General features: G+C 40.1%; 3 protein-coding genes across 3 annotated transcripts in view; 2 read left to right on the top strand and 1 right to left on the bottom strand.

Annotated features, from left to right (window-relative positions):
- LOC144199665 (neural-cadherin) overlaps positions 1 to 18647 on the top strand; it is a 72813-nt gene extending 54166 nt beyond the window's left edge. The window contains exons 18-34 of the mRNA XM_077721478.1: positions 2885 to 3514; positions 4461 to 5457; positions 6950 to 7043; positions 7691 to 7875; positions 8667 to 8899; positions 9157 to 9434; positions 10167 to 10384; positions 10743 to 10870; positions 11089 to 11201; positions 11265 to 11376; positions 11447 to 11627; positions 12856 to 13025; positions 13101 to 13344; positions 16282 to 16462; positions 16646 to 16905; positions 17550 to 17707; positions 17774 to 18647. Coding sequence (XP_077577604.1) covers positions 2885 to 3514; positions 4461 to 5457; positions 6950 to 7043; positions 7691 to 7875; positions 8667 to 8899; positions 9157 to 9434; positions 10167 to 10384; positions 10743 to 10870; positions 11089 to 11201; positions 11265 to 11376; positions 11447 to 11627; positions 12856 to 13025; positions 13101 to 13344; positions 16282 to 16462; positions 16646 to 16905; positions 17550 to 17707; positions 17774 to 18211 — 4620 coding nt within the window. The 3' untranslated portion in view covers positions 18212 to 18647. The remainder of the gene's footprint in view (positions 1 to 2884; positions 3515 to 4460; positions 5458 to 6949; positions 7044 to 7690; positions 7876 to 8666; positions 8900 to 9156; positions 9435 to 10166; positions 10385 to 10742; positions 10871 to 11088; positions 11202 to 11264; positions 11377 to 11446; positions 11628 to 12855; positions 13026 to 13100; positions 13345 to 16281; positions 16463 to 16645; positions 16906 to 17549; positions 17708 to 17773) is intronic.
- A 1237-nt stretch (positions 18648 to 19884) lies between these two features.
- ube2s (ubiquitin-conjugating enzyme E2S) lies at positions 19885 to 22394 on the bottom strand. Its single transcript, XM_077721554.1, has 4 exons — positions 22207 to 22394; positions 21217 to 21364; positions 20929 to 21119; positions 19885 to 20322 (listed from the first exon to the last, which is right to left on the bottom strand). Exons 1-4 carry the CDS (start codon positions 22207 to 22209, stop codon positions 19963 to 19965), a joined length of 702 nt encoding a protein of 233 aa, XP_077577680.1. The 5' UTR covers positions 22210 to 22394; the 3' UTR covers positions 19885 to 19962.
- A 626-nt stretch (positions 22395 to 23020) lies between these two features.
- Positions 23021 to 26643, top strand: josd2 (Josephin domain containing 2). The gene is made up of 4 exons (XM_077721555.1): positions 23021 to 23576; positions 24550 to 24675; positions 24970 to 25167; positions 25750 to 26643. Exons 1-4 carry the CDS (start codon positions 23446 to 23448, stop codon positions 25877 to 25879), a joined length of 585 nt encoding a protein of 194 aa, XP_077577681.1. The 5' UTR covers positions 23021 to 23445; the 3' UTR covers positions 25880 to 26643.
- The last annotated feature ends 811 nt before the right edge of the window (positions 26644 to 27454 follow it).

Below are 27454 nucleotides of genomic sequence, written 5' to 3'. Positions count from 1 at the left end.
TTTTATTTTTTTACGTGTCCCAATACTTTTGCCCCAAGTACTTTTTGACTTCGTGTGTCCACTTTTGTTCAAAAGTTTTGAGTCACTTCACCATTCATCCGGATGAGAAACCGTCCCAAAACTTTTGATCCAACAAAAAATGATGAAAAATCCATATTTTTCTCGTCGTCGTCCCAATAATTTATCATGATTTTCCTCACTTTTTTTTGCATGTAGGCTCACAAGACGTCCTCTTAAAATGTTGTTTCTCCTCCCCTTATTTCTTTTTCCCTCGCCATCCCATGGCGTTCATCCGCCATTGGTCACACCTTCCCGCCGTTTCGCCTTCAATCAGATTAACAAAATGGTGGCGCGCCGCAGAGGGGAGGGAAGTAATCCGCCGTGTCAGCCGGTCGGCCGCCCGTCCCAGCTCGCCTCGGAATTGATTTGATGTGCGCCCATCCGTTAGCTCTGGCACACCGCGCCACCGCCACGCCGCGCCACCGCGCCGTCCCCTGCCCTCGTTTTCATCCCCGGACGCCAACAGATGGGAAAATCCAATTTGAAATGACTTCTTTTCTCCTCACCTGTGCTTCTGTTTTCCATTTTTTTCCTTTCTAACTAATGCCTAAACTGCAAATCAGCATATTTTAACATCAAGCCAACTCAAATGTAGCTTAATGCTAATGTAAAATGTAAATATCATAGACAGGCTAACAGAAATTAGCAATAATGTTACAACCTATTATAAATTCATTGTAGTTTCTTCGTTTCCTTTCAAAATATGTCCCTTCACTCTTACTTATTTTTATCTTGAACCTAAATTTAATATCCATGAGTGGTCATAATTTTTGACAAAAAAAAATATACAAAAATTGACGAAAAATTAAAAATAAACTTCTTGGAAATGCCCAAAAATCAACAGGAATTGGCTAATGAAAACGAAATGACCTGAAAATACCCTAAAATGTAACAATAAGGAACACAAAAACAACTGAAAATACCCCAAAATGCCCTAAAATAATAAAAATAATAATTAATTTACATATAGTGACCCGTAAAACCCCAAAAAGTAACAAAAAGTAACACAAAAACAACAGAAAAGACCCAAAAATCCCCTAAAACTAGCAGGAAAGGATCCAAAATGTCCACAACATGGCCCCAGAATCACCCAAAATTGTAGAAAGTGGCCCATATGTCCACAAAAAACAACAGAATGTGACCTAGTAATCTCCCAAAATTAACGGAATGTTTTTGGAAATGGCCACATATCGCCAGTAATTAACCAATAAAAACAAAATGACCTGAAAATGCCATAAAATAAGACGGAAATTATCACTAATGTATAGAAATGGACCCCAAAATACCCCAAAATCTGTCAAAAGTCAAAAGAGGCCCACAAATACCCTAAAACGACAAACCTAAAATCAATTATCTCCCAAAATAAACAGATATCATCACCATGGTAACCAGAAGTAATGCCATAAAACCAGTAGGAACAGGAAGTGACCTAGTAATGTCCCAAAAAAATGAGTTTCCATGGCGACGGGATCCATTTTTTTTTTCAGAATGAAATCATCGAAGCTTTTCGTAAACAAGTCGGGGACTCCAAAGTGTCATTTGGCCTTTTTTTTTTTACGCGCCGACTTTGACATTAAGTTTTAATTGGGCGCCGACAGCCGGGGGGGAGATAAAAAGGACACCCGTGCCGAAGGGGAGGGGGGGGAGGGAGAATGTTTGTTTTTATGGGGCTGCTTAATGAAAAAAGTGGCGATAAGAAGGGGGCGGGGCTTGTCCGACAGAGGCGGGAGATTGTTTTGTTTGGTCCGAGTAGCGGTAACGTAAGAAAAAGATCGTTAAAATTGTGCCCACATGTTAATTGTGTGTGTTTTTGCCATTTGTAGTGAGTATATATATTATATTATATTCATTAAAATAGATACAAATATTTTCTGAATTTTTTTTAACTAAAAAAAATGCATTAAGGCTCCAGCACCCCTATTGTGTTTATTGATTTTCCCTTTTTTTGTTTTTATTTTTAAGAATGGCAATTAATTTTTAAAAAGTATAAATAAATTTATAAGAATATTTATAATATTTTTTTGTACAAAAAACATGATGAACTATAGAAAGGCTCCAGCACCCCCAACCGTATTTATTGATTCCTCTTGTATTTGTAAAAATATCAATTAATTCAAAAAAATACATAAACTAATAAGTAAATATTTACAGAATTTTTTTAACAAAAACAAAACAAGACGAACCGTGGATAGGCTCCAGCACCCCCGACCGTTTAGTGACGTTCCCTCTTTTGCTTTTATTTCTAAAAATGTCAATTAATTTAAATATATATACATGTATAAATAAACAAATAAGCTAATATTTATTTTAAAAAGTTTTTAACTAAAAAAAACACTGAAAAGCTCCGGCACCCCCACTCTGTTTATTGATGTTCCCTCTTTTGCTTTTATTTCTAAAAATGTCAATTATTTTAAATATATATACATATATAAATACACAAATAAGCGAATATTTACAGATTATTTTAACTAAATAAAAACACAGAAAAGCTCCAGCACCCCCACTGTTTATTGATTTTCCCTCTTTTGCTTTAATTTCTAAAAATGTCAATTATTTTAAATATATATATATATATACATATATTAATACACAAATAAGCCAATATTTACAGATTTTTTTAACAAAAAAAAAATACAGAAAAGCTCCAGCACCCCCACTGTTTATTGCTTTTCCCTCTTTTGCTTTAATTTTTCCGAATGTGAATTTTTTTTCTAAACTGTGACTATTTACTCAATTTTTTTTAACTCAAAACAAATGAATACTCAACAAGAACTCGGCTCCGGCACCCCCACCCTGACAAACCAAACCATCTCTCTCTTTCCAGGTCTCCGCCAACGATCCCGACCAAGACGCCGACCAAAGCGCCCTCCGCTACTCCCTCCACGGCCAAGGCGCCGGCGGCGAATTCACCATCGACGAACGTAGCGGACGAATCTACGCCCGGCGCCGCCTGGACCGCGAAGAACGCCCGGCTTGGAGATTCCTCGTCCTAGCCACAGACGAAGAAGGGGCGGGGCTAACGGGATTCGCCGACGTACTCCTGGAAGTGGGCGACATCAACGACAACGCCCCATTCTTCCCGTGCCCGGCCACGGACGCCGATACTTGCTTCGTGGGACGCGTGGCGGAGAATTCCCCCGCCCACACTTCGGTCATGGAAATGCGAGCCGCCGATTTGGACGACGGCGAGCGGGGGGGCAACGCCGTGTTGACCTACAGCATCGTGGAGAACGTACGCAACCACATCAACTTGGATCTTTTCTCCGTTAACGCCGCCACGGGGACCATCTACACCGTGCTACGTTCGTTGGATCGTGAGGTTGAAGAGCGCTACCTGCTGGTGGTGGAGGCGCGGGACGGCGGGGGATTGGCCGGGACTGGGACCGCCACCATCTTGGTTTCTGATGTCAATGACCATCCGCCTGTCTTCTCCCAAGAGCTCTACTCGGCTCAGGTGAGTTTATTACTAGTAGATGTCCAATTTATTCAAAGTGGGAGAGTGGGTGGGAATAATGGTTTGTTCATTTGTTGCCGACCTATCCTTCTTCAAATGGATTGGACATCTAATGACATCAATGGCAGCCTTATTGGTTTTTTAATTGTTATTGACTTTATCATTGGTATTTGATGTCCAATCCATTTGAGGGTGGGAGTGTGGCAGCCAATAAAAGTTTTGACATAGTTAAGTCCAATAATTCTATCAAGGCCCAGTGGAGCAAGTGGTTCGTGATTTGGCCTCACGGCTTTGGGGTTCTGGGTTCAAGTCCAGGTTGGTCAATGTTTGCGGTGGGTTTCCTCTGGGGTACTTTGGTTTCCTCCCATATTCCAAAAGAATTGCATGGTAGGCTGATTGGACACTCTAAATCAAGGGTGTCAAAGTGGTGGCTCGGGGGCCAAATCTGGCCCACTGCATCATTTTGTGCGGTCCGGGAAAGTAAATCATGAGTGCCGACTTTCTGTTTTAGGATCAAATTAAAATGAAGAGTATAGATGTATATTACATTTTCTGATTTTCTCCCTTTTAAATCAATATTTGGAATTTTTTTAATGATTTTTTCAGTTTTTTTAGTTCAAAAATCATTTTGTAAAATCTTAAAATATATTTAAAAAAATCTAAAATAAACATTGTTTTACATCTATAAAAAAATTGAATATTCAGAGATTTTAATCCAGTTCTTTTAATCCATTTATATAAAAAAATCTAAATATTATATGTAAAATAGTCCGGCCCACATGAATTGGAGTTAATGTAAAATGTAAATCTAAATATACACAAGTACATATTTGGGAGAATTTGAAAAAAAGACCCTGACGTCGAATCAATTACAGAAAAAATTGTCCATTCTTTTGAATATCAATTTTTTGGTGATGAATTTGAAATTTGATACCTCCTTCTTCAGGTATCTGAGGACCTGGAAGTCAACAGCGAAGTCCTGATAGTCTCCGCCTCCGACGGCGACAAGGACGAAAACGCCGTCGTCACCTTCAGCATCGTTGGCGGCGACGAAGACCGAAAATTCCTTATCGAGACGGACAAGGCCGAGCGGCGTGGCGTCATCCGACTCAAGAAGAAGGTGGACTTCGAGAAACCCCAAGAAAGGACCTTCAACTTAACCCTCAAAGCCGAGGACGCCGACTTCTTCACCCTGGCGCACTGCCTGATTCGAGTCCGCGACGCCAATGACCACGCCCCCGTTTTCCTACCGCAGTTCTACGAGTCTCCGCCCATGAGCGAGGACGTCCCCGTGGGGACGGTTGTAGCCCAGGTGACGGCAGCAGACTTGGATTCCGGACCTAATGGACGTTTTTCATACAGCGTGGCTAAAGAGTCGGACCCTTACGACCAGTTTTTGGTGGACCAATCCGGTTGGGTTGTGGTAGCTAAACCTTTAGACCGTGAGAAGATTTCCCGCCATCGTCTAGCCGTCCTCGCCACCGACAACGGCGAACCCGGCTTAACCGGAACGGCCGTGGTGGTCCTCAGCGTTCTGGACGTCAACGACAATGGACCCGAGTTCGAGTCCCCGTACAAGCCGGTGGCGTGGGAAAACGCGGCGTCCCCGCAGGCCGTTTGGATGAACGCCAGCTCGCGGTTGCTCCACGCTACAGACCGCGACCTGTCCGTCAACGGGGCGCCGTTTTCTATCCGTCTACTTCCGCTCTCGCCCGACTCCGCCCACTTTAACCTGACGGACTTCAGGAATGGAAGCGCCGCCATCACCGCCTTGACGACGTTCGACCGCGAGCGGCAGAAGGAGTACCGACTCGCCGTTTTGATGATTGACAGTGGTTCGCCCGCCATGAGCTCTACCGGGACGCTAACCGTGGTCATCGGGGACCGGAATGACCATCCACACTCGCCGGGACACGCCCACTTTGTTGTGTACAGCTACGAAGGTACGTCGTGTCCGGGTTTATATTTTAGGTATTAAGAGTTATTTGGTTGTTAATGATATCAGACATGAATGTAACAATGCAGAAATGGCATTGGAAAATTCATGGCATTTGTCCAATTTATTAGGTAAATTGTACCAGTACTCAGACGTTTGGTAGTTGGACGTTTGGTAGTTGGACGTTTGGTAGTTGGACGTTTGGTAGTTGGACGTTTGGTAGTTGGACGTTTGGTAGTTGGACGTTTGGTAGTTGGACGTTTGGTAGTTGGACGTTTGGTAGTTGGACGATTGGTAGTTGGACGTTTGGTAGTTGGACGTTTGGTAGTTGGACGTTTGGTAGCCGGGCGTTTGGTCGCCCGGATGTTTCGTAGCCGGACGTTTGGTCGCCCGGACGTTTGGTAGCCGGATGTTTGGTCGCCGGATGTTTGACAACATGACAGAGTTTACTGTTGAAATGAGCTCTCAAAATTATATTCATGAGAGAGTTTAATATCTAAATATCTACTGTTGAAACCAGCTCTCAAAATTATATTCACCCGGGCGACCAAACGTCCGGGCGACCAAACGTCCGGCGACCAAAGGTAACCTGATAATAATTAATCCCTGTTGTTGTCAAGATATTGCAAAATAGTCTGAGAACTTTGACTTTAGGAACCCAAAATTCAACCCCAGAATTTCCCCACTCCCAGTCAAAACAGATCGGACGTCCATGTCCTTCAATGGCAGACAATGAGGAAATACACTCAACAACAACAAAAAAAACCCTTTTATGCCGAGTCTCCCTGACCTTGATTTCCCCCCAGCTTGTCTTTTACAGCAGTTAGCCTAGCCACACTTAGCCACTCCCGAGCTCATAAGACGTCTTTGTCACAGTCGAGTGCTTCCGACGTCTCGCTGCGGAACACATGACTTATTTAGTTCTTGGGACCAGCTGTCAGCAATCCTAACTTACTGCCAAGACTGACAATTTTTCCCGCCAATTTTGTTTTCATAGGCTCCCTTTTTGAACCTTTTCACGGTGGGAAAGTGTTTAGTGCCTCTGCCTCGCAGTTTTGGGGTCCTGGGTTCGATCCCATGTCGGTGTTTGCATGTTCTACCTTGGCTTAGGTGTTTTTTTTTCTCTGGGTTCTCTGGTTTTCTCCTACATTTACAAAATGCTAGGCTAGCTGGCTAACACTCTAAATTGCCTCTTGCTACCATTCGTTGTCCTTTGTCAAGATGCCCTGTGATTGGTTGGCCACTGATTCAGGGTGACTAAGTCAGCTGGGATGGGCTCCAGCACCCCCTACGGCCCTTGTGAGTATAAGTGGGTCAGAAAATGAATAAATAGTAACAATAACAATGGAAAAAGAGGGGTTTTTTAAACCTTTTGTTGTGAATTGTAATGTAAAATCCAGACTGGAGGACATTTTCTGTTCATTTTTGGGTCATTTCTAGGTCATTTCCTGTTAAAAGTTGACATATTTTCTTGTTGTCTGGCCCCTATTGGAAAGCAGGTGTCCTACCAACAACGCCGCTGGGTCAAATCCCGTCCCCAGATCTGGACGACTGGAGTGAGAAGACGTACCGATTTGAAGGGAAACCATCCAGGTAGGAGATATTAGATATTAAAAATGGCCGCCATTGATTAAACACCAACTTTTAGGTCAAAAATGACTCGACAACTATCGACATCACATTTTAAATGAGTTGATGCCCTTTAGTTACCATATTTTCTCGCATATAAGCCATATTTGTCACTAAAATAACAAAAATTGTGAATCAGGGGGCGGCTTATACGAGAGAAATTGGCAAATTCAATCATTTTAAGAAAAAAATTAAGACTATGGCTAATACGGAAAGTGGCTAATATGTGAGAAAATACACCAAGTCGTCCTTGCTGGTTGCCTTGGCAACCTAGGCGCAATTTTTTTTATTTTTATGACATCGCTAAAAAAAAAAATACGCCTTCAATTTGCGATCCTTGTTATTCCGGGAACCGAAACAGCCGAGCGGGGGATTCCAAAAGTAAGCGCATAAAAGTATATTGGTGTCTTAGTTACATATTTATAAGTGCGCGGCTGCCACGGAAGAAAAAAAGTAATTAAACGGCAAGAATTTAATTATGCAATTATGCAAAAGTGGCAGCGTCGGGAAAATATTGTTTTTAATTTGGGAGTTTGCGGGAAGGAAATGAAGCGCCGCGCTTTTATCGTCTATAAAAGTCTTGTTTTTTTGTTGTTTTTTTGTTTTGTTAGGTTGTTTAGCGTCAACCACAGTTCGGGTCAGCTGAGCATCAAAGATGGCGTCCCACCCGGCGTTTATCAGCTCCAGGTGCGCGTGTCCGATCCCGCCTGGCCGGATGTGACATCCACGGCACAAGTGGACGTGTTGGAGCTACCGCGGGAAGCGCTAATCAATGCCGGTTCACTCCGGATTCGCAGTAAGTGGCGCCAAAATTGGGGTCCAATGTGGGAAATCTTGTTTTTGGTGCTGATGCGGATGTCCAGAAAGATAACCGATGATTTGAATCCTTAGAAAGCGTGGTTTTGGGGTTTTTGAGTGTGTATGTTAAGATACTCTCGCTATGTTTGTCCAAACCATGCAACCTAGAGAGTTGAATTTTTTTATGGTGGTTAGAAATGGCTGTCGGATCCTAATAGACGAGTTATTTTTTTCATTTTGTGTAAACTCAATGTTTTATGTGTTAAAAACCGATTTTACAATAGAGATTTTTTTAATAGTGCAGCAATTGTCTTTTGGTTCTAAACAAGCAGAGGGGACCGGCAAAGTCAGCTAAAAAATATGCTAGAAATGTAAAAAAAGATTAACAATAAATATAAAAAATAACTATATAATCTAATATATTTAAATATTTGCCGAAATAACTTTTTTAACAAAATGTTTTCAATGTTTTAACTTCTATTCTGTTTAGCTTTTGGGGTTCTAATTGTACCCTTCACTTTAATTGTTTATATATTTTTTAAATTCTCATTTTACTTTTTTGTAATCTAAGGTTAAAATTTCCTACTATTTTTAACATTAATTCAAAAATCAAGGGGCTAAAAAAATGACTAGAATAAAAACCTAAAATGTGTTCATTAACATAAATATTTGTTCATTAATATATATTGTCCTTTTATCAAATAAATAAAGCTCAATATATACATATATTTCTTGTACATATATGTATTTAATGAAATATTTAAATATATATTTTTATTTTTTTTAAAGATATGAGCGTGGAAGAATTGTTCCGGTCCAGAAAGGGCGAGGAAAGCCGTTTCTCGCGATTGGCTGCAGCACTAGCCGAAATCCTGGAAACGGCGCCGGAGCAACTCCAGGTCTTCTCAGTAGGGGGCGCCCACGGCCTCCATCGGGAGACCGACGTGTGGTTCGCCGCACACGGCTCATCATACTACAAAGCCGAGAAGCTACACGGCTACGTTGCGGCTCACAAAGCCAAAGTGAGTCATTTTTATGTTCTGTGGGTTTTCTCCGGGTACTCCAATTTCCTCCCACATCCTAAAAAGACGCATGCTAAGCTATGCTAGCTGGCTATCACTCTAAATTGCCCTTAGCCATGATTAGTTGTTTGTGTTTTTATGCCCTGCGATTGGCTGGTGCCCGAATTGAATTATGATAGGCTCCAGCACCCCCTGCGAGCCTTGTCACAAATGAAAAATTGCCTGCTAATGGATTTTTTCGATGGTTGTTTTGGCAGCTGGAAACGGCGCTGGGTGCTTCCGTCTCCCAAGTGGGCGTGGACGACTGCCCCCGCACCGATTGCGCCCCCTCTGGTGGTTGCTCCACTCGGGTGGCGTTTGGCTCCACCCCGATGGCACTCAATGCCGGCGACCTGTCTTTGATTTCCCTTCGGGGTGAGACGGAGGCGCAATGCGGGTGCCGAGGAAGGGAGGCCGCGCACCCGCCTTGTTCGGCGTTCCCCGTTGACCCCTGCCTTAATGGGGGCGTGTGCAGGGATGGACCCCTGGGATACAGGTGAGGAAAATGTGGATTGGTATAGGTTTATCACTTGTGGGTGTCCAATCTATTTGAAGCGAGAGGGTGGCATCAGATAAACAAAAAAAATGTTCACTTCAAATGGATTGGACGTCTATTGACGTCAATAGCAGTTAAGCAATGATTTCTAAAGTACAATATATTCAGGTTTTTAAATTTAGTATTACAGAGATATATGTATTTTGTTCATGTATTTTTTTAATTCCCATCTGTACACAGTCAGATGATTCCCTTAATTTTTTATTTATTTAAAAAAAATGTATATAATATAAGTAATATTGTAATCAGTCTTGGTTGCCCAAAAAGTGCAACATTATTTTTTCATTTTTTTAAAAGAAAATACAGTTAATATTCTGTTATTATTATTATTGTTTGCATTTTTATTCTGGTCTATAAATATTATTTAAATGAGAAAAATATATTTTAAAAAAAAATATTTATTATCAGTATTGATATTCTCCCCAAAATGTATCAGTGCAGCCTTAAATTTTATTTAATATTTTAAAAAGAAAATATAGTTAATATTCTGTTATTATTATGACTATTTTCATTTTTATTCTGGTCTATAAACACTATTTAAATAGGAAAATATTTTGATTTTAAAATACAAATATTCATTACATCCCTAAATATAATATTCATGTTTATATTCATCTTTTTTTGCACCAATCTGATTGGCCGATGAGTTAATTACCACTTGATGTGTTTCAGGTGCGAGTGTCCGCCCATGTTGGACGGACCCGAATGCCAGCAGACCAAACGCAGTTTTGGGGGCGAAGGTTACGCATGGTTCCCCCCGTTGACGCCATGTTTCCAAAACCACATTTCCCTGGAATTCCTGACCGAGGCGCCCGACGGGCTGCTCTTCTACGACGGGCCACTAGCGGGCGCCACCCACCCGGGCGAGCCCCGAGACTTCATTTCCATCGGTAAGTACATCTCGGGGAAAAAAAAAAATCGATGCGTCCAGTCAGCAAACAAAGAGCATCATGGGACATTCACGTCAGTTCCAGGCAGTCAAAGTGCTTCGTTATCGAATTGGCTCCGCCCCCGGCCTTTTTCCCAGACTTGCGTAATCAGTTAACGTGACGTAATTAAGCTGGCTTGCGGGGAAATCAAATATGGCCGCCCGAGAGCGTTTGTCGTTAATGACGGTCGATGGGTGACGGAAAATTTGATCAATTGGTTGTTTTGTAATGGAAATTGGCCTTATTTAAGTTTGGAGTCGTTTGTCGCCATCTGGTGTTTGTTTGTGGTATTAACAAGTGGAAATATGAACTCCCGCAGAGTTGAAGGACGGAATTCCGGTCCTGAAAGTCGACCACGGGTCGGGAACTCTTACCCTGGAGATGTCCCCCCAAACCAATGTGGCAGACCGCCGCTGGCATCGATTGGACGTCATTGACGACGGAAAGGTAGGAAGAGATTGGTCGCCGTTGAAGTTTGATCTATTTTAGTTGACTTAAACTTCATTTACATTTGACAAATATACATACAGATTTGGAGGAATACATACGTTTTTTTTTTTTCGGAACCGCTTTATCCTCATTAGGGTCGCAGGGGGTGCTAGAGTTTATCCCAGCTGACACCCTGAATTGGTGGGCAAGCACAATGATACAATTGTGTGTTTAAGGTGGTGCAGCTGATTCTGGATCAGTGCTCAGGGGCACCGATGAGCAAGTCGGACTCTGGAGAAGCGGACGAATCGGCTTGCAGGGTTGCGGGGCAAACGCCGGGAAATGACAGGTGAGTAGCGGGCGACGCCCACAACACCCAGGGACGACCGCCAACCTTGAATTTGTTCTTCAGGTTTCTCAACGTGCATCAACCGCTGCAGCTGGGGGGCGTCAAGCCCACCAACCACGGACCCCGTTACCCTGGTTTCAGAGGCTGTCTGCGGAACCTGCAGGTGGACACGCAGGTATGGATGCCAAGGGGGCGTGGCTACCCTTTGAGTCGACGCCCCGTTCAACCTTTCACCCACCTTGTAGGTGTACGACCTGGAGAGAGCGGGTGAAAGCCGGGACAGTCGTCCGGGCTGTACCGCCACGGATGGTGCCTGCGTGACGGGGGCCGGGCCCTCCTGCGGGGTCCACGCCTCCTGCTTGGCGGACTGGGGGGCCTTCAGCTGTGAATGCCACCCGGGACGTGCCGGGCATAAGTGTGATGCAGGTGAGTGGTTGCCCGCCCGACAAAAAAAATATTGTGTGTTGTTATTGTGTGGAATTGTGGTTGTGTATGTAAACGTGTGTATGTAAATTGGTTAAGGGCTTAGGGTGTGTTTAAATACAAAATGGTTAGGGTTAGGGTGTGTTTAAATACAAATTGATTAGGTTTGGGTTAGGGTGTGTTTAAATACAAAATGGTTAGGGTTTGGGTTTGGATTAGGGTTAGGGTTATAGGGTTAGGGTTATAGGGTTAGGGTTATAGGGTTAGGGTTATAGGGTTAGGGTTATAGGGTTAGGGTTATAGGGTTAGGGTTATAGGGTTAGGGTTATAGGGTTAGGGTTATAGGGTTAGGGTTATAGGGTTAGGGTTATAGGGTTAGGGTTATAGGGTTAGGGTTATAGGGTTAGGGTTATAGGGTTAGGGTTATAGGGTTAGGGTTATAGGGTTAGGGTTATAGGGTTAGGGTTATAGGGTTAGGGTTATAGGGTTAGGGTTATAGGGTTAGGGTTATAGGGTTAGGGTTATAGGGTTAGGGGGTTAGGGTTAGGGGGTTAGGGTTAGGGTTAGGGGGTTAGGGTTAGGGGGTTAGGGGGTTAGGGGGTTAGGGTTAGGGGGTTAGGGTTATAGGGTTAGGGTTATAGGAATAGGGTTAGGGGGTTAGGGTTAGGGGGTTAGGGTTAGGGGGTTAGGGTTAGGGGGTTAGGGTTAGGGGGTTAGGGTTAGGGGGTTAGGGTTAGGGGGTTAGGGTTAGGGGGTTAGGGGGTTAGGGTTAGGGTTTGGGGGTTAGGGTTAGGGGGTTAGGGTTAGGGGGTTAGGGTTAGGGTTTGGGGGTTAGGGTTTGGGTTAGGGTTAGGGTTAGGGTTAGGGTTAGGGTTTTGACAATCCTGAACCTAACTCGCGACCAAACATCCTAGCACCGTGTTTTTGTTTTGTGTTGTGCAATTGTATATTCTTGTGCCGAATTGGTTTTTTATTGTTTTGTGCTATTGTTGATATATATTAAGATGTGTTTTTTGTGTATTGTGTTTTTGTTATTAGGTGCAGTTGTTGTGCATGTTAGTTTTTGAGATATGTGTCTTATTGGGTTTGCTAGCATTTTTTTGACCCCATTTAATGCTTGTTTATTTGTTTTATTTATTAGCCAATCACTTGCTTGATGTAAAAGTTGTGTATGTTTGCGCCATATGGAGGGAAACGTTCAAAACCTTCCTGCTCCTCTTCCTCCTCGCAGTGGTTCCAGAGTTCTCTTTGGACTCGGAGAGCATCCTGAGGTTCCACGTGGGAGGCGCCATGGGGGACGGCCGGCGCACTGACGTCCAGCTTCTCCTGCGTACCCGTGCCACTTCCGGTACCCTTCTGTCCGTCACATCTCGAGAAGCCCACCAATCCGTTGTGCTGGAGGTGCGTCGAGAAATCGTAAAAAGCTTCGGCCAAGCAAGAATCTGTCGATAACCCGCCACATTTTTCCCGCCGCAGATCGCCGAGGGTTTCCTGTCGGTGCGGGCGAACCTCGGCGACGGCGCCCATGCACTGCGGCTAACGGGCATGCGCGTGGACGTTGGCCAGTGGGTGCCGATCAGCCTCAGTCGCCGCGACAACCTCTTCACCTTGAAGCTGGAGCGGGGTGGCGGCGAACGGGAGGTCTGGGCCCGTCTGGGGAACAGCCGCCGGATGACCCTTGACCCCGCCAGCGTCACCGTCGGGGGCGGAGCTTTTCACGGTGAGCACGGCTCGAACGCACGCCGCTGTTGATGGCGGTCAATGCTTTGCTAGTTAACTCGATGTGTAAGCTTGTGGTTTTTGGAAGTTTATGGTGGTTACTCCTAAAGCTTTTTCAGTCAAAAAAACGACATAGTATAGTAAGACTTTTTTTTTGATAAAAATGACATAGTATAGTAAGGATTTATTTTTGGTCAAAACGGCATAGTATAGTAAGGCTTAATTTTTGTACAAAATTACATAGTATAGTAAGGCTGTTTTGTAAAAAAAACTACATAGTATAGTAAGGCTTTTTTTTGGTCAAAACGACATAGTATAGTAAGGCTTTTTTTTTGTAAAAAAAACGACATAGTATAGTAAGGCTTTTTTTCTTTAAAAAAACGACATAGTATAGTAAGGCTTTATTTTTGTACAAAATGACATAGTATAGTAAGGCTTTATTTTTGGTCAGAACGACATAGTATAGTAAGGCGTTTTTTTTGTAAAAAAATCCGACATAGTATAGTAAGGCTTTTTTTTTTGTAAAAAACGACATAGTATAGTAAGGCTTTTTTTTTGCTAAAAACAACATAGTATAGTAAGGCTTTATTTTTGCTAAAAACGGCATAGTATAGTAAGGCTTTTTTTTGTAAAAAAAAAACGACATAGTATAGTAAGGCTTTTTTTGTAAAAAAAATGACATAGTATAGTAAGGCTTTTTTTGTAAAAAAAAAACGACATAGTAAGGCTTTTTTTTGTAAAAGAAAACGACATAGTATAGTAAGGCTTTTTTTTGTAAAAAAAAACGACATAGTATAGTAAGGCTTTTTTTTGCTAAAAACGACATAGTATAGTAAGGCATTATTTTTGGTCAAAACGACATAGTATAGTAAGGCTTTTTTTTGTAAAAAAACGACATAGTATAGTAAGGCTTTTTTTGTAAAAAAAAACGACATAGTATAGTAAGGCTTTTTTTTGTAAAAGAAAACGACATAGTATAGTAAGGCTTTTTTTTGCTAAAAACGACATAGTATAGTAAGGCATTATTTTTGGTCAAAACGACATAGTATAGTAAGGCTTTTTTTTGTAAAAAACGACATAGTATAGTAAGGCTTTTTTTGTAAAAAAAACGACATAGTATAGTAAGGCTTTATTTTTGTAAAAAACGACATAGTATAGTAAGGCTTTATTTTTGCTAAAAACGACATAGTATAGTAAGGCTTTTTTTGTAAAAAACGACATAGTATAGTAAGGCTTTATTTTTGCTAAAAACGAAATAGTATAGTAAGGCTTTATTTTTGGTCAAAACAACATAGTATAGTAAAGCTTTTTTTTGTAAAAAAACGACATAGTATAGTAAGGCTTTATTTTTGCTAAAAACGAAATAGTATAGTAAGGCTTTATTTTTGGTCAAAACAACATAGTATAGTAAGGCGTTTTTTTGTAAAAATACGACATAGTATAGTAAGGCTTTATTTTTGTAAAAAACGACATAGTATAGTAAGGCTTTTTTGTAAAAAAAAACGACATAGTATAGTAAGGCTTTATTTTTGCTAAAAACGACATAGTATAGTAAGGCTTTATTTTTGATCAAAACGACATAGTATAGTAAGGCTTTTTTGTAAAAAAAAAAACGACATAGTATAGTAAGGCTTTATTTTTGCAAAAAACGACATTTTTGTAAAAAAAAACGACATATAGTAAGGCTTTATTTTTGTAAAAAACGACATAGTATAGTAAGGCTTTTTTGTAAAAAAAAAAACGACATAGTATAGTAAGGCTTTTTTTGTAAAAAACGACATAGTATAGTAAGGCTTTTTTATGTAAAAAAACGACATAGTATAGTAAGGCTTTTTTTTTGTAAAAAAAACGACATAGTATAGTAAGGCTTTTTTGTAAAAAAACGACATAGTATAGTAAGGCTTTTTTTTGTAAAAAAAACGACATAGTATAGTAAGGCTTTTTTTGTAAAAAAAAAAAAACGACATAGTATAGTAAGGCTTTTTTGTAAAAAAAAAAAACGACATAGTATAGTAAGGCTTTTTTTTGTAAAAAAGACATAGTATAGTAAGGCTATATTTTTGCTAAAAACGACATAGTATAGTAAGGCTTTTTTTTGTAAAAAAACGACATAGTATAGTAAGGCTTTTTTTTTGTAAAAAAACGACATAGTATAGTAAGGGTTTTTTTTGCGAAAAACGACATAGTATAGTAAGGCTTTATTTTTGGTCAAAACGACCTCGTATAGTAAGGCTTTATTTTTGTAAAAAACGACATAGTATAGTAAGGCTTTATTTTTGCTAAAAACGAAATAGTATAGTAAGGCTTTATTTTTGGTCAAAATGACATAGTATAGTAAGGATTTTTTTGTAAAAATAAAAAACGACATAGTATAGTAAGGATTTTTTTTTTGTAAAAAAACGACATAGTATAGTAAGGCTTTTTTTGCTAAACACGACATAGTATAGTAAGGCTTTTTTTTGTAAAAAACGACATAGTATAGTAAGGCTTTTTTTTTTGTAAAAAACGACAGTATAGTAAGGCTTTATTTTTGGTCAAAATGACATAGTATAGTAAGGATTTTTTTGTAAAAATAAAAAACGACATAGTATAGTAAGGATTTTTTTTTTGTAAAAAAACGACATAGTATAGTAAGGCTTTTTTTGCTAAACACGACATAGTATAGTAAGGCTTTTTTTTTTGTAAAAAACGACATAGTATAGTAAGGCTTTATTTTTGTAAAAAACAACATAGTATAGTAAGGCTTTTTTTGTAAAAAAAACGACATAGTATAGTAAGGCTTTTTTTTCGTTAAAAAACGACATAGTATAGTAAGGCTTTATTTTTGTACAAAATGACATAGTATAGTAAGGCTTTTTGTGTGGAAAAACAACATAGTATAGTAAGGCTTTTTTGGAGTTTTTTCAGAGATTTGGACTTTCAACTTTTGTGCATTCAGGTTGCCTGCGCGACATCCGCCTCAACGGCCGGGCGCTCCCATTGGATGGCGCCGACGTCGAGTCGGTGCGCGTCCTTGAGAGGCGGGGCGTCACCCCGGGGTGCTCCAGCGACGCCTGCCGGAATCAACCCTGCCCCGAGCCGCTTCGCTGCGTTGACCTGTGGAGGAAAAATGAGTGCAGGTGAAATTCTAACTTCATTTTGCAAATTGCACCTCCTCACAAGGGTCGCGGGGGGTGCCAGAGCCTATCTGTGCAAACTATAGACACCTGCGGGGAAGAAAGTATGTTTTAAGTTTTTAAATATGTGATATTTGGTGATTATACATGATTTTTTGTTCAAAGTCTGATCATGTTTGTCATCAGGTGTCCTGTTGGTCAAGTGGCGGTGGCAGCGGAGGAAGAGGAAGTTGGTGGGCGGCGTTGTGCGCCATCCCCGTGTGGGGCGTCGTCGTGTCGCAATGGTGGAGTGTGCCAGGCGCTCTCGGCATCGGGATTTCGCTGTCGCTGCCCGCCGGGCTTCCGGGGGCGGCGTTGCGAGATGGGACAGTATCGGGGTCGTAGATTGGCAGCCCTCAGCCCCAGCTCCATCTTGGCTATCAGCATGTGTCTGCTTGTCTTCTTTGGTAAGTGCCATTTTTCATTTTCTATAATTTTACAAAAAAAGCCTTACTATACTATGTCGTTTTACGTTACGTAAAAAAGCCTTGCTGTATTATAGCGTATTTTTAGGGAAAAAAAGCCTTACTATACTATGTCGTGTTTCTTTACGTAAAAAAATGACCATGTATAGTAAGGCTATTTTCCATTTAAAAATAAAAGTAGATTGTATAGAAAGGCTTTCTTTCATTCAAAACGAGGCCATTTTCTTCCAAAAAATAGACATCCAAATAAAATATAATAGTATATTTCTTTCAAAAAGTCACAATGTTTATATTTCATCCAAAAAGGCAATTTACCAATTTAAAAAGTAGATTGTATAGAAAGGCTTTCCTCTTTCAAAACGGGGCAGTTTTCTTTAAAAAAAATGACATCCAAATAAAATATAATAGTATATATCTTTCAAAAAGTCACAATTTTTATATTTCATCCAAAAAGGCTATTTTCCATTTTAAAAAAATAGACTGTATAGAAAGGTTTTCTTTCATTCAAAACGGGGCAGTTTTCTTAAAAAAAATGACACCCAAATAAAATATAATAGTATATTTCTTTCAAAAAGTCACAATGTTTATATTTCACCTAAAAAAAACATTTTTTTTCCAATATATAGCGGTTTTAGTGGCAGTTACAGTATGGAACCAAAAAGGCAGCCGCAACAAATTCCGCAAACGTGGCGTTTACCACATCCCGGCCGAGCGTCAAAGCTGGGAAGACGTCCGTGAGAACATCCTCAACTACAACGAGGAAGGTGGCGGCGAGCAGGATCAGGTAACGGACGACAACCGGCGATCAATCACCACTGCGACCAGCATCCAATCGTCTTTCCCCTTCCAGAAAGCTTACGACATGACGGAGTTGAAGCGTCCGCTGCGTTGTAGTCTGTCTCAGTCGTCTTCATGCACCACGGCGCCGCTCATCAAGTCATCCCCGGGCTCACAGGAGGAAGTAGCTCCCCACAGCGCCCCCTACCTGAGCGTGCCGCAAGCACGCCACCGCACACAAGCTCCACACTCACCTCGTTCGCATGCCCACTTCAAAAGCTACGTGGAACGCATCGTACGGGAAGCAGACCGTGACGACGGCGCCTTGCCAGAGGACGCTTTCCACGTTTGGCGGGACGAGGGTGCCGGAACACCGGCGGGGAGCCTCAGCTCGCTGGATAGTAACGAAGAAGGTGATGGTCACATGCCGCGGGAACGCTTGGCGCGTTGGGGACCCAAATTCCACACGTTGAGTGAGATGTACGACAGCCCGCAGGGGGCGCTCTTGTAAGAGATGTTCAGTTTACTCACCACCAGAGGGCAGACTTGAGTTAGTCTCATTTGAGATTTTTCCGAAATGGACGCCAGGATTTGACTTGGAATTACGTGGCATTTTGCCAAAATGGACATTTTGGGATGTGATTTTTTAAAGTGTTATGGTGAGTTTACCATATGATGAGAAAAGTCATAAAACTGTGTTTAAGGTTAAAGTTGTCAAATTACAATTTAGCTTTGCCACTTTCCATAGTTTACGTTTTCTTATAAGATTACTTTACTCTTGTGAATATGACTTTTCTCTAGTCTACAGGGTGTTCCAAAATATTTGACACCACTTCATAGGCCAATAGGACAATTTTTGTCGGAATGACCTTAAACGTTTGAAGTTTTTGTGTGTTAACATTCGGCATTTCTATCTTTTCAGGTTAAGAAATGCAGCTGACTTCACAAGAAAATACATCTTGCATGTGAGAGTCCTCGGACTCAATCAACCAAGCAAGTAAGTACAAATTTAGCAGAAAAGACACCAACTTCAAGACAAATTAGGACTTGGCACTTAAAAAAAGCTGGAATGCAAGTTTCCACACTTACTCTACACAGGAAGGGTGCTTGGACTTTTGGTCGCCAGTCTTTTGGTCGCCGGTCAAATTGTGACAGAGTTTACTGTTGAAAGCAGCTCTCAAAATTATATTCATGAGAGAGTTTAATATCCAAGTACTGTCGAAAACAGTAGCTATTTAGATATTAAACTTTCTCTCATGAATATAATTTTGAGAGCTGCTTTCAACAGTAAACTCTGTCACCATTTGACCGGCGACTAAAAGGGGCCAAAAGACTGGCTACCAAAAGTCCAATCACGCACAGAAAGTCTTCACCAATCTGCTCCGCTATGCTCAACTAGGATATTAAATCCAATATTTTGAAGAGCATCTATAATTTTAGCAAAAGTAAACTATAACCTGTTAAGTGCACATGTTCTATATATATATATATATAAATTATATATAGCATTTTAAATATTTGAACCCATTTTCCAAGCCAATTATTTTGAGACAGTGAAGCAGGTTGGTGAAGCCTTACTGTGTAGCCCTCAGAATAGCAAGTGTGGAAACTTACATTCCAGCTCTTTTCTTGGTGCCAAGTCCTAATTTGTTTCGTAGTTGGTGTCTTTTTTGCAAAATTTGTACTTACATGAATGGTTGTTTGAGTCCGAGCACTCTTACACACAGGATGTCCTTTCTTTTGTAGTCCGCTGCATTTCTTGACCTGAAAAGAAAGAAAAGTCAAATGTTACACACAAAAACTTCAAACATTTTTAAACAAGCTGTGAAAATCTGAAGTCATTCACACAAATATTCTCAAAATTATTAGCCTACGAAATAGTGTCAAACATATTGGAGCACTATTGTTTTTCCTTTGTGGCCCTACGACTCCATTAACAAAATAAAAGTTTGTAAAACTGTTCAAATGCTCAACTATGCAGCTGTTTAAAATTGTACAAAATGTGTATATGAACGTTTTCTAAGTGTGTGCCAGAATATTTCTTTTTTTATACATGAAATTTAATAAAGAAAACTAGTTTTCTCCCTGAAAAGCCTCTTTTACTCACTTTAAGGAGTCTTAAATGTACGATAAGGTTAAAAAGGCTACTTTTTCCTTGTCGTAAATGAATGGTGACCAAGCACCTTAAAACAAATCATATCTTTATTTACACTCTTCCTCACTCACGCATTCAAACACACTGAAAAGCTTGAATAAAAAGCATTAAAGTCGCCTCAAGGCGCGCTTTTTATCCGCTTTCTTTTTTACCGCTATGTTATTGATGGGGCTACTACTGCTGGCGCCGTTTCCAAGAGCGGCGGGCACGGCGGGTAAGACCACGCCTCCGCCGTTAGCTCCGCCTCCCGTCCTCTTGGCCAGGTCGCCAGCGTGTTTCTTGGGCTGGGGTCCGTCGTTAGCTTCCGGCGAGGCCCCCGAGGAGCCGGCGGGTCCCGTCATGGCGTGGATTTCCGTGAGGAGGCGGGCGCGGGCTTCGTATTCCGTATAGTCCTCCAGGAGTAGGCGTCCCGCTTCCTCGTTGAGGGCCGATTCCGGGTTGGGGTGGATGAGGAGACATTTGATGGTCTGCAAAGGGGGGACATTGCCAGTTAGAAAATACCCTCAATATCACAAAAAATATAACTATTAAAATTTACATCCTATCAGATTCGACCTTAAAATAAATTCTGAATAAAATGTTTGTAGTCGTAAAGTACTGCAAAAAATATATATATATATCTGAATTTTGCTGCTTTTCTTTCATTTTTTTCCGTAAATGCGTAAAAATAATGTATTTTTTTTTTATAAATGGATTAAAAGCCCTGATTATTCGGTTTTCTTATAGATCTAAAACAATGTTTATTTTAGCTTTTGTATATTTTTAGATTTAACTAAATAATTTCTGAACTAAAAACAAAAAAAATGATTTAAAAAATGAAAATCAAGAAATCTAATATTTATCTATACTCTTCATTTAAATTTGATCCTAAAACAGAAAGTCAGCACTCATGATTCGCTTTCTCGGGCCACAAAAATGATGCGGCGGGCCAGATTTGGCCCTCAGGCCGCCACTTTAACACCTGTGCTCTATCGGCTTCTACAACTCTGTCAGTTTACGTCTACCAAATCGCAACACTACGCCAAGTTTGTATCTACCTAAAAAAAAAAAACAACGTAACAAAAGATACTCACCAACAAAACGTGCCTGAGCCCCAGTTCCGCCTTCCAATCCCTCTTCAAAACATTGACGCAGATTTCTCCTTTGTGGCCCACGTTGGGATGAAAAATCTTGGTGAGGAAATACCCTTTGGGTGGAACGGCGGGGAAGTCCTTCCCGAGGACCAGGCGCATTCGGAAAATGCCGCCGACGAACGGCGTCCCCTCTGTTGTAAACAGAGAATGCATGTGTGAATGATTCAAAGATAGATAGACGTCCAAGCCACTTAACCGGAATAGGGCGGCAGCTAAACGGCCTCTTACCGGGTCCTTCGATGGCGGTATGAAGTTCGGTTATATCTTCGTCGCTGGGGTAGATCTTAATTCCTTCTGGGGGGTCTGCGGCTAAGGCGGAAACTTCTTTGTACACCAGGCGTAGAACATGAGGGGGTAAATTCTCCACATTGGAGTTCTGGGGTAAGAAAACAAAGAAGAATAAGAGTTAAATCGCTTGTTGTTGCACCATTGGAAACATAACAGCTATGTGTCAAGACTAGGATAGATTTGGTAGTAGCCTAATTGATAGATGTATTGTTTATTTTGCATGTGGAACAAGTTTTAAATTATTTTACCCGTATTTTACTATAAAAACATTTTCCCTGTGATAAACGGGGGGTTACTGCATTAGAAAATATTGGAATTTGCTGTTTTTACCATCAGAAAATATTGGAATTTGCTGTTTTTACCATTAAACATGAACAAAACCTGCTATTTTTTTAGTTTTATTGAGTAACTGTTAATAATGGAGAGTTAGAAAACAATAATTGGAGTCCGGAAAAGAAAAGGGAAATTAATACATCAAACTCTTTTTTTTTTTTTTAAACACAATCGACACAGGCAGGTGTGGTAATTTATAGTAACGGCTGCATTTCAATTGACTTAATGAATGGATTCGTGTGTGCGTTTAATGGGTTTGAATACAAAAATAATGTATTTTACAAACAAAAGTAAGTCGATGGTTGATTTTAAGTCTTTGAAAAGGGCCAAAATATATCAGATAGGGTTCTAAATTGACGTCACGCTGGTTACGCTAGCCTCATCAAACACGAATCATAATTAGTGGAGTCTATCACCCTTGACCGATCGGGACACTAAAACAAATTCTAACTCGTCAGAACATTTAAAGGACGCCATTAATTGTGTTTTAGGAAGACTTTGATGGAGATATATTCGACGCCTAGCGACGAAGAAACACCGAAACAAGCTAACAGCTAACTCCGGCTAGCCGTACAAGCAAACGTTGACGTGTCTTACCATCTTAAAAATGAGTTCTTCGAAAACGACGGGGTTTGATGATAGGAAACAGCCTTTACGCTAACGTGGGAATAAAATAAATATTTAACGGAAACTTCTTGGGGTCCCACTAGCTGCTGTTTTCCCCCTTTTCCGTTGACACAGGAACAAAAATACGTTGCTCGGTTAACCTGACAGGATGGGCCAATCGGATCACGACAGTGAGGTTGGTTGTTTGAATTCAACCAATCAGAACGTGGGGTTGTACACGTCACTAGCATGCGCCCAATAGTCCACTTGTTAAAGGATAATAGTTGTCGGTCATTGGTCCGTTTGAAAAAACAAACTCTACCAATAAGAACGAAAAAGGAAATGATAAAAGGAAAAGATATACAACATGGAAATATATTTTGACAAAAAAACACTGAAGAGGAAAACTTTCACTTAGCAGTTTAGCAAATAATACTAATCCTGGTCCCAGCGCGTAGTTCAACAACTGAATTAAGAAAATGTGGTAACAAAAACTCAACTCTAGGGGGCGGGCCTGTCTTAGATGCAATGGAAGAAATCTAGGCAATATTTATGCAAATAAGTAAACAGAAGTAACTTTTTCCTCTCTGTATTAGTTCCGTAAATTTACGACAGAATCACCAACGTTTTTTTATATTTATGTCACCAAAACAGTGGTTAGCACGTCGGCCTCACAGTTCTGGGGTCGAGGGTTCGATTCAAATATTCATATATGGCTCGGGTTCAAAGCAGGAATTCGTACGCCCTGGTAATAAACAAGTGAATAAAACGTCCTTTAATAATATCTAATAATTAAATAAACAAACATATTTGTCCACACAAACTCGGAAGCTGTCAAACCAGTGTGCGCCCCACCGAGTTCTAGGCAGTACTGATTGGCTGATCCATCCAGGAAGTAAACGCCCTCATGCCTAGAACATCAGTGGGATTGAAGAAAAACAGCGCCAAGCGCGTATTACCTCTCATGTTTTTGTCTGGAAAATGCTTCGTCGGCAGCTTGTCATTCTCTAGAAACAACACCACACACGCCTCTTAGAAACAAGACAAAATTCTTCACTTAAGTTTCATTTTTAAATGATTCTTTAGCCTTACCCGCGTCGTGTTGTGAATGTTAGCTAACATGGGAGCTAGCTAACTGTCAATGTGGGCTGCAACACGCCTCTGTTTACTTAGCTTTCGATTTGTTGGAGTCGAAGTTATTTTTTAAAATTATATATATTATTATTATTAATGTTTACCATGAGTGAGGGGGAGGTTTTCCACGAGAAGCAGCGACTGGAGCTGTGTGCCATCCACGCGTTGAACAACGTGCTTCAGGAGCGGGTGTTTACCAAGGAAACTGCCGACGACATCTGCAAACGGTACGGCGATGAATTTATATTTGCGGTTGGTATAAAGTGATTTTTTTTTTTTTTTAAATAACATAATTTCTACAAAATTTCGGAAAAAAACATTTGCTTAGTGTTATTGCTCATTATTCAGTTTATTTCTATATATTAATTTAATTTACCATTACAAACGCATTCAATTCAAATGGCAGGCATACAAGCCTTATTTGGATTCAGATTGTTTGTTTACGTTTGAAATCAAATGTAAAGGCATTTATAATAGAAATCTAGGGTTTGTCATTTTTATTTTTAAACATGCAATTGTAATGTAACGTTTAATTTTTAAATTACATTTGTAATACTACCAAAAGGCTGGTAAAACACATTGTTTACATTTTTTTTCTAGCTTAATGTGGAGTAGTTTTAAAAAACGGGATTTTTTAATGTTACTAATAGTTTAAATATTTCTTCTAAATTTGCAAAAATATTGGAAGAAAACGTGTTTTTTAGTTATTTAGATACAAAAGTAATATATTTTGAATAGTATGTTGTTAATTACATAACATATCTCATTTTCTGAACCGCTTTGTCCTCACTAGGTTCGTCGGGGGTGCTGGAGCCTACAATGCATATTTTTTTACATGTGCATTTTATTTTACTTTTTTTCATACTAAATTTCCAGTAGGGTTCAAAATAATTCTTTTAAATTTATAAATAATTCTTTAAATCTGTTTTACTGACAGTTTCAGCCAATAACACATACCGAAACTCATGGAAACAAAAGTCATGTGTTGGTTAATAATCAAACTGCGTTTTTAAAAAAATGCGAGTCACATGAATAAACGTCAACACACAAAGTTAACCCGAATACAATCATTGTCCTTCGACGCATTTGAATGGAATGACTCAGCGACCAGAAAATTAAATTCCAGGAATTCACATTCCACCAATACAAACCATGGAATAGCCATTTTCTTATTATTTTTTTTGCTCATTTTTTTGTCAGGCTTGCCCCACAGTGCGTGGTCAACCCCCATCGCTCCGTCTTGGGGACGGGCAACTATGACGTCAATGTCATCATGGCGGCGTTACAGAGCAGGGACTTGGCGGCCGTTTGGTGGGACAAACGCAGGTGAATATTGGTCATCGCATTAACCAATGAGAAGCCATCATGGGCGTCCAATCCATTATGTTGCTAAGCATTTAGCTATGCTATGGCAGTTACGGAGTTAATAGATATGAAATGACCGTATTTTCCGGACTATAGGCCGTACTTTTTGGGTGTTTTTTTTTCCTCTGACCACCGCAATTCTGCAAGGTTGTTGTTTTTGTTGTTGTTGTTACATTCACAGTTGACTATTTAGCCTGTTTTTCTGCATTTAGCTATTTTTTACTTTAAAGTATGTTTTTTGTTTTCTTCTTTCAGGCCAGTGCGCAACCTTTGTGTCTCCAAAGTGGAAGGCTTCATCCTCAACGTCCCTTCATGCGTCTCACTTGGCGTCCTATCTCTGCCTCTCTTGCGCCGACGCCATTGGCTCGCCGTCCGTCAAGTTAACAGTCAATTTTACAACTTGGATTCCAAGCTCAAGAGTCCAGCATGCATTGGAGGCGAAACCGAGCTACGGTACGCTACATAATCTTTCCGTCTCGTAGCAAACATTCCTTTGAGGGTTACTAGGGGGTGCTGGACCCTATCCCAGCCCATCCCGAATCGGTGGCCAGCCAATTGCAGGGCATGGGGAGACAAAGGACAACCAATAATAGCTAAGGGCAACATAGAGTGTTAGCCAGCTAGCCTAGCTAGCATGTTTTTGGGGTGTGGAAGGAAATCAAAGGCTCTAATCTCATTTTCTGAACCGTTTTAGCCTTACTAGGGGTGCTGGAGCCTATCCCAGCTGACTTAGGGCCAGAGACAGGTCACATCCTGAATTAGTGGCCAGCCAATCATAGGGCATCAGTTCATGTCAATCTATTTAAAAATCCCTATTTGGGTCTTAAGCCACTCCCTAAAAAATTCTAGGGGATACCAGTATACTTCCTGTTGATTTTGGGTTATTTCCTGTTGATCTTCAATTAACTTACTTTCAGTTTAGAGTCCTTTTGGGGGCAAACTTCCTCATTTTGAAGATTTTGGGGGATTTTAAAGACAATTTCTTCCTGGTTTTGGGGTATTAATGAGTAATTTCCTGTTGTGACTTTTAAACAGGACTTTTTTGGGCGACCAGCTCTCTCAAGACGTGGCTGAGATGCTCCTGGTGGTACAACGGGAAGTGGAAGAGGACGGTTCTTGGTTGAATCCCGAAATCGCTAACGAGGGGGCCAACAGTGCACCGTGAGAGACAAATTTAAGACTTCTTTTTGCCTTTTTTTCTTCAGGGAACAAATATTGAGCGCTTCACAAATACACGCCAAAGAGAAGATGCTCACGTTTGCATTCCGATGATTGTAATTATGGGAAGAAGCTAGTTAGCTTAGCATTTCAAGCTAACTTGGGACTTTTCATGGGAGTTACACACGGAAGCACTGTAAAAAAAACAACAACAGATGGATTAACAGTGATTATAAAATAGTGATCATGGAAAAAAATAACAACTTTGGGACCTTGACTTACTTACCGTCATTAAAAAAATATGTTTGTCAATATGTAACACTTTTGTGTTTACTTTCTATGCACCAGGTTTTTTATTTTGTTTTTTTGGCTGATTTTGCGCATGCATTACGGTTTTTGGATTGTTTTTTTTTCACAACCTGTTTTTGAAGGGTAGGAAATATTTATATTTGAAATATTTTAAGGTCAAATTAATGCACTATTTTCAAATTTGATGAGTAAAAAAAAGTGCTATTTTTGGCTTTTTTTAGTTGCTTTAAAAGCACTTAAAAGATGCCGTGGGTGACTTTTCTACTGTTTTGCGTCCTAGGGTTGAATGTTAATGTCATTTAAGAATTGACAATAATGGAAAAGAAAATAAAAATGGCCGATTCTAGGTTTCCTATCGATCTATGCATATCCATAAAAAATTGTGTGTTTGTTCGTGACTCATTGACTGATGTTTATAATGTTGAAATGTTGTATTTATAATAAAGTTGGTTGTTGTTTTAAAATTAATGACTGTTTAGTTTTATTTTGTGGACGAGGTATGTAAGAATATTTTTTTTCTAGAATGCAAACAAAAATGTACCGTATTTTATGGACTATAAGTCGCACTTTTTCTATTTAACCACTAACAGACTTGTGTTTTTAGACTATATTTGAGTACAAAACTATTATATATGCCTATTTAGTCTGCAGTTGTAAATTATACTATTGTTACATAGTGTTTAGGATTAAAAAAAATATCTATAAAAATGCGACACTCTGGAAAAAAAATTAAAATGCAACATACATATTTTTTTGATGCAACAACATATTAAGATTTTTTCAATGCCATTTAGTTTATTAAATGCGACCAAATTATTTTTTAATGCGATTTAGTTTATTAAATGTGACCAAATTATTTTTTTAATGCGATTTAGTTTATTAAATGCGACCTAATACATTTTTTAATGCGATATTTTATTTAAAATTTGACACTTATTTGTTTTAAATGTGACATACTCCAAAAAATGCAGTATTATTAAGTATAATTTATACTCCGATGCACATTATAAAAAATCAATTTTTCTCACATTTCCAACTTAAATAAGTGAGTACACATCTACTGTCAATCTTATTGTCTTTTTTTCTTTTTTTAATTACTCTTTATTATTCATATTAGACTCTTGAGTGTAAAAGGATGCCATTCAAAAGGAGCATTGTACAAACTCAATTGGACGGGGATTAGAACACAATCAGTGAAGGGGGGGGGGGTGTCTGTGTGTGTTAGGGGGCGGGGCTTCAATTTCCATCTCCAACATAACCAATATACACAAAA

Source organism: Stigmatopora nigra, chromosome 7 (genome assembly GCF_051989575.1).
Source record: "Stigmatopora nigra isolate UIUO_SnigA chromosome 7, RoL_Snig_1.1, whole genome shotgun sequence".
Lineage (NCBI taxonomy): Eukaryota > Metazoa > Chordata > Actinopteri > Syngnathiformes > Syngnathidae > Stigmatopora > Stigmatopora nigra.
This window is presented reverse-complemented; position numbering and strand designations above follow the sequence as displayed.

What these genes read in the sequence shown, in the direction of transcription:
- josd2 (XM_077721555.1), top strand. Translation starts at nt 23,446, where the DNA reads ATGTTTACCATGAGTGAGGGGGAGGTTTTCCACGAGAAGCAGCGACTG. An exon ending in GCCGACGACATCTGCAAACG is followed by an intron (nt 23,577 to 24,549) that starts GTACGGCGATGA and finishes TTTTTTTGTCAG; the next exon opens with GCTTGCCCCACAGTGCGTGG. An exon ending in GGAGGCGAAACCGAGCTACG is followed by an intron (nt 25,168 to 25,749) that starts GTACGCTACATA and finishes ACTTTTAAACAG; the next exon opens with GACTTTTTTGGGCGACCAGC.
- ube2s (XM_077721554.1), bottom strand. An exon ending in TACCGCCATCGAAGGACCCG is followed by an intron (nt 21,120 to 21,216) that starts GTAAGAGGCCGT and finishes TGTTTACAACAG; the next exon opens with AGGGGACGCCGTTCGTCGGC. An exon ending in GGCTCAGGCACGTTTTGTTG is followed by an intron (nt 20,323 to 20,928) that starts GTGAGTATCTTT and finishes CCCCCTTTGCAG; the next exon opens with ACCATCAAATGTCTCCTCAT.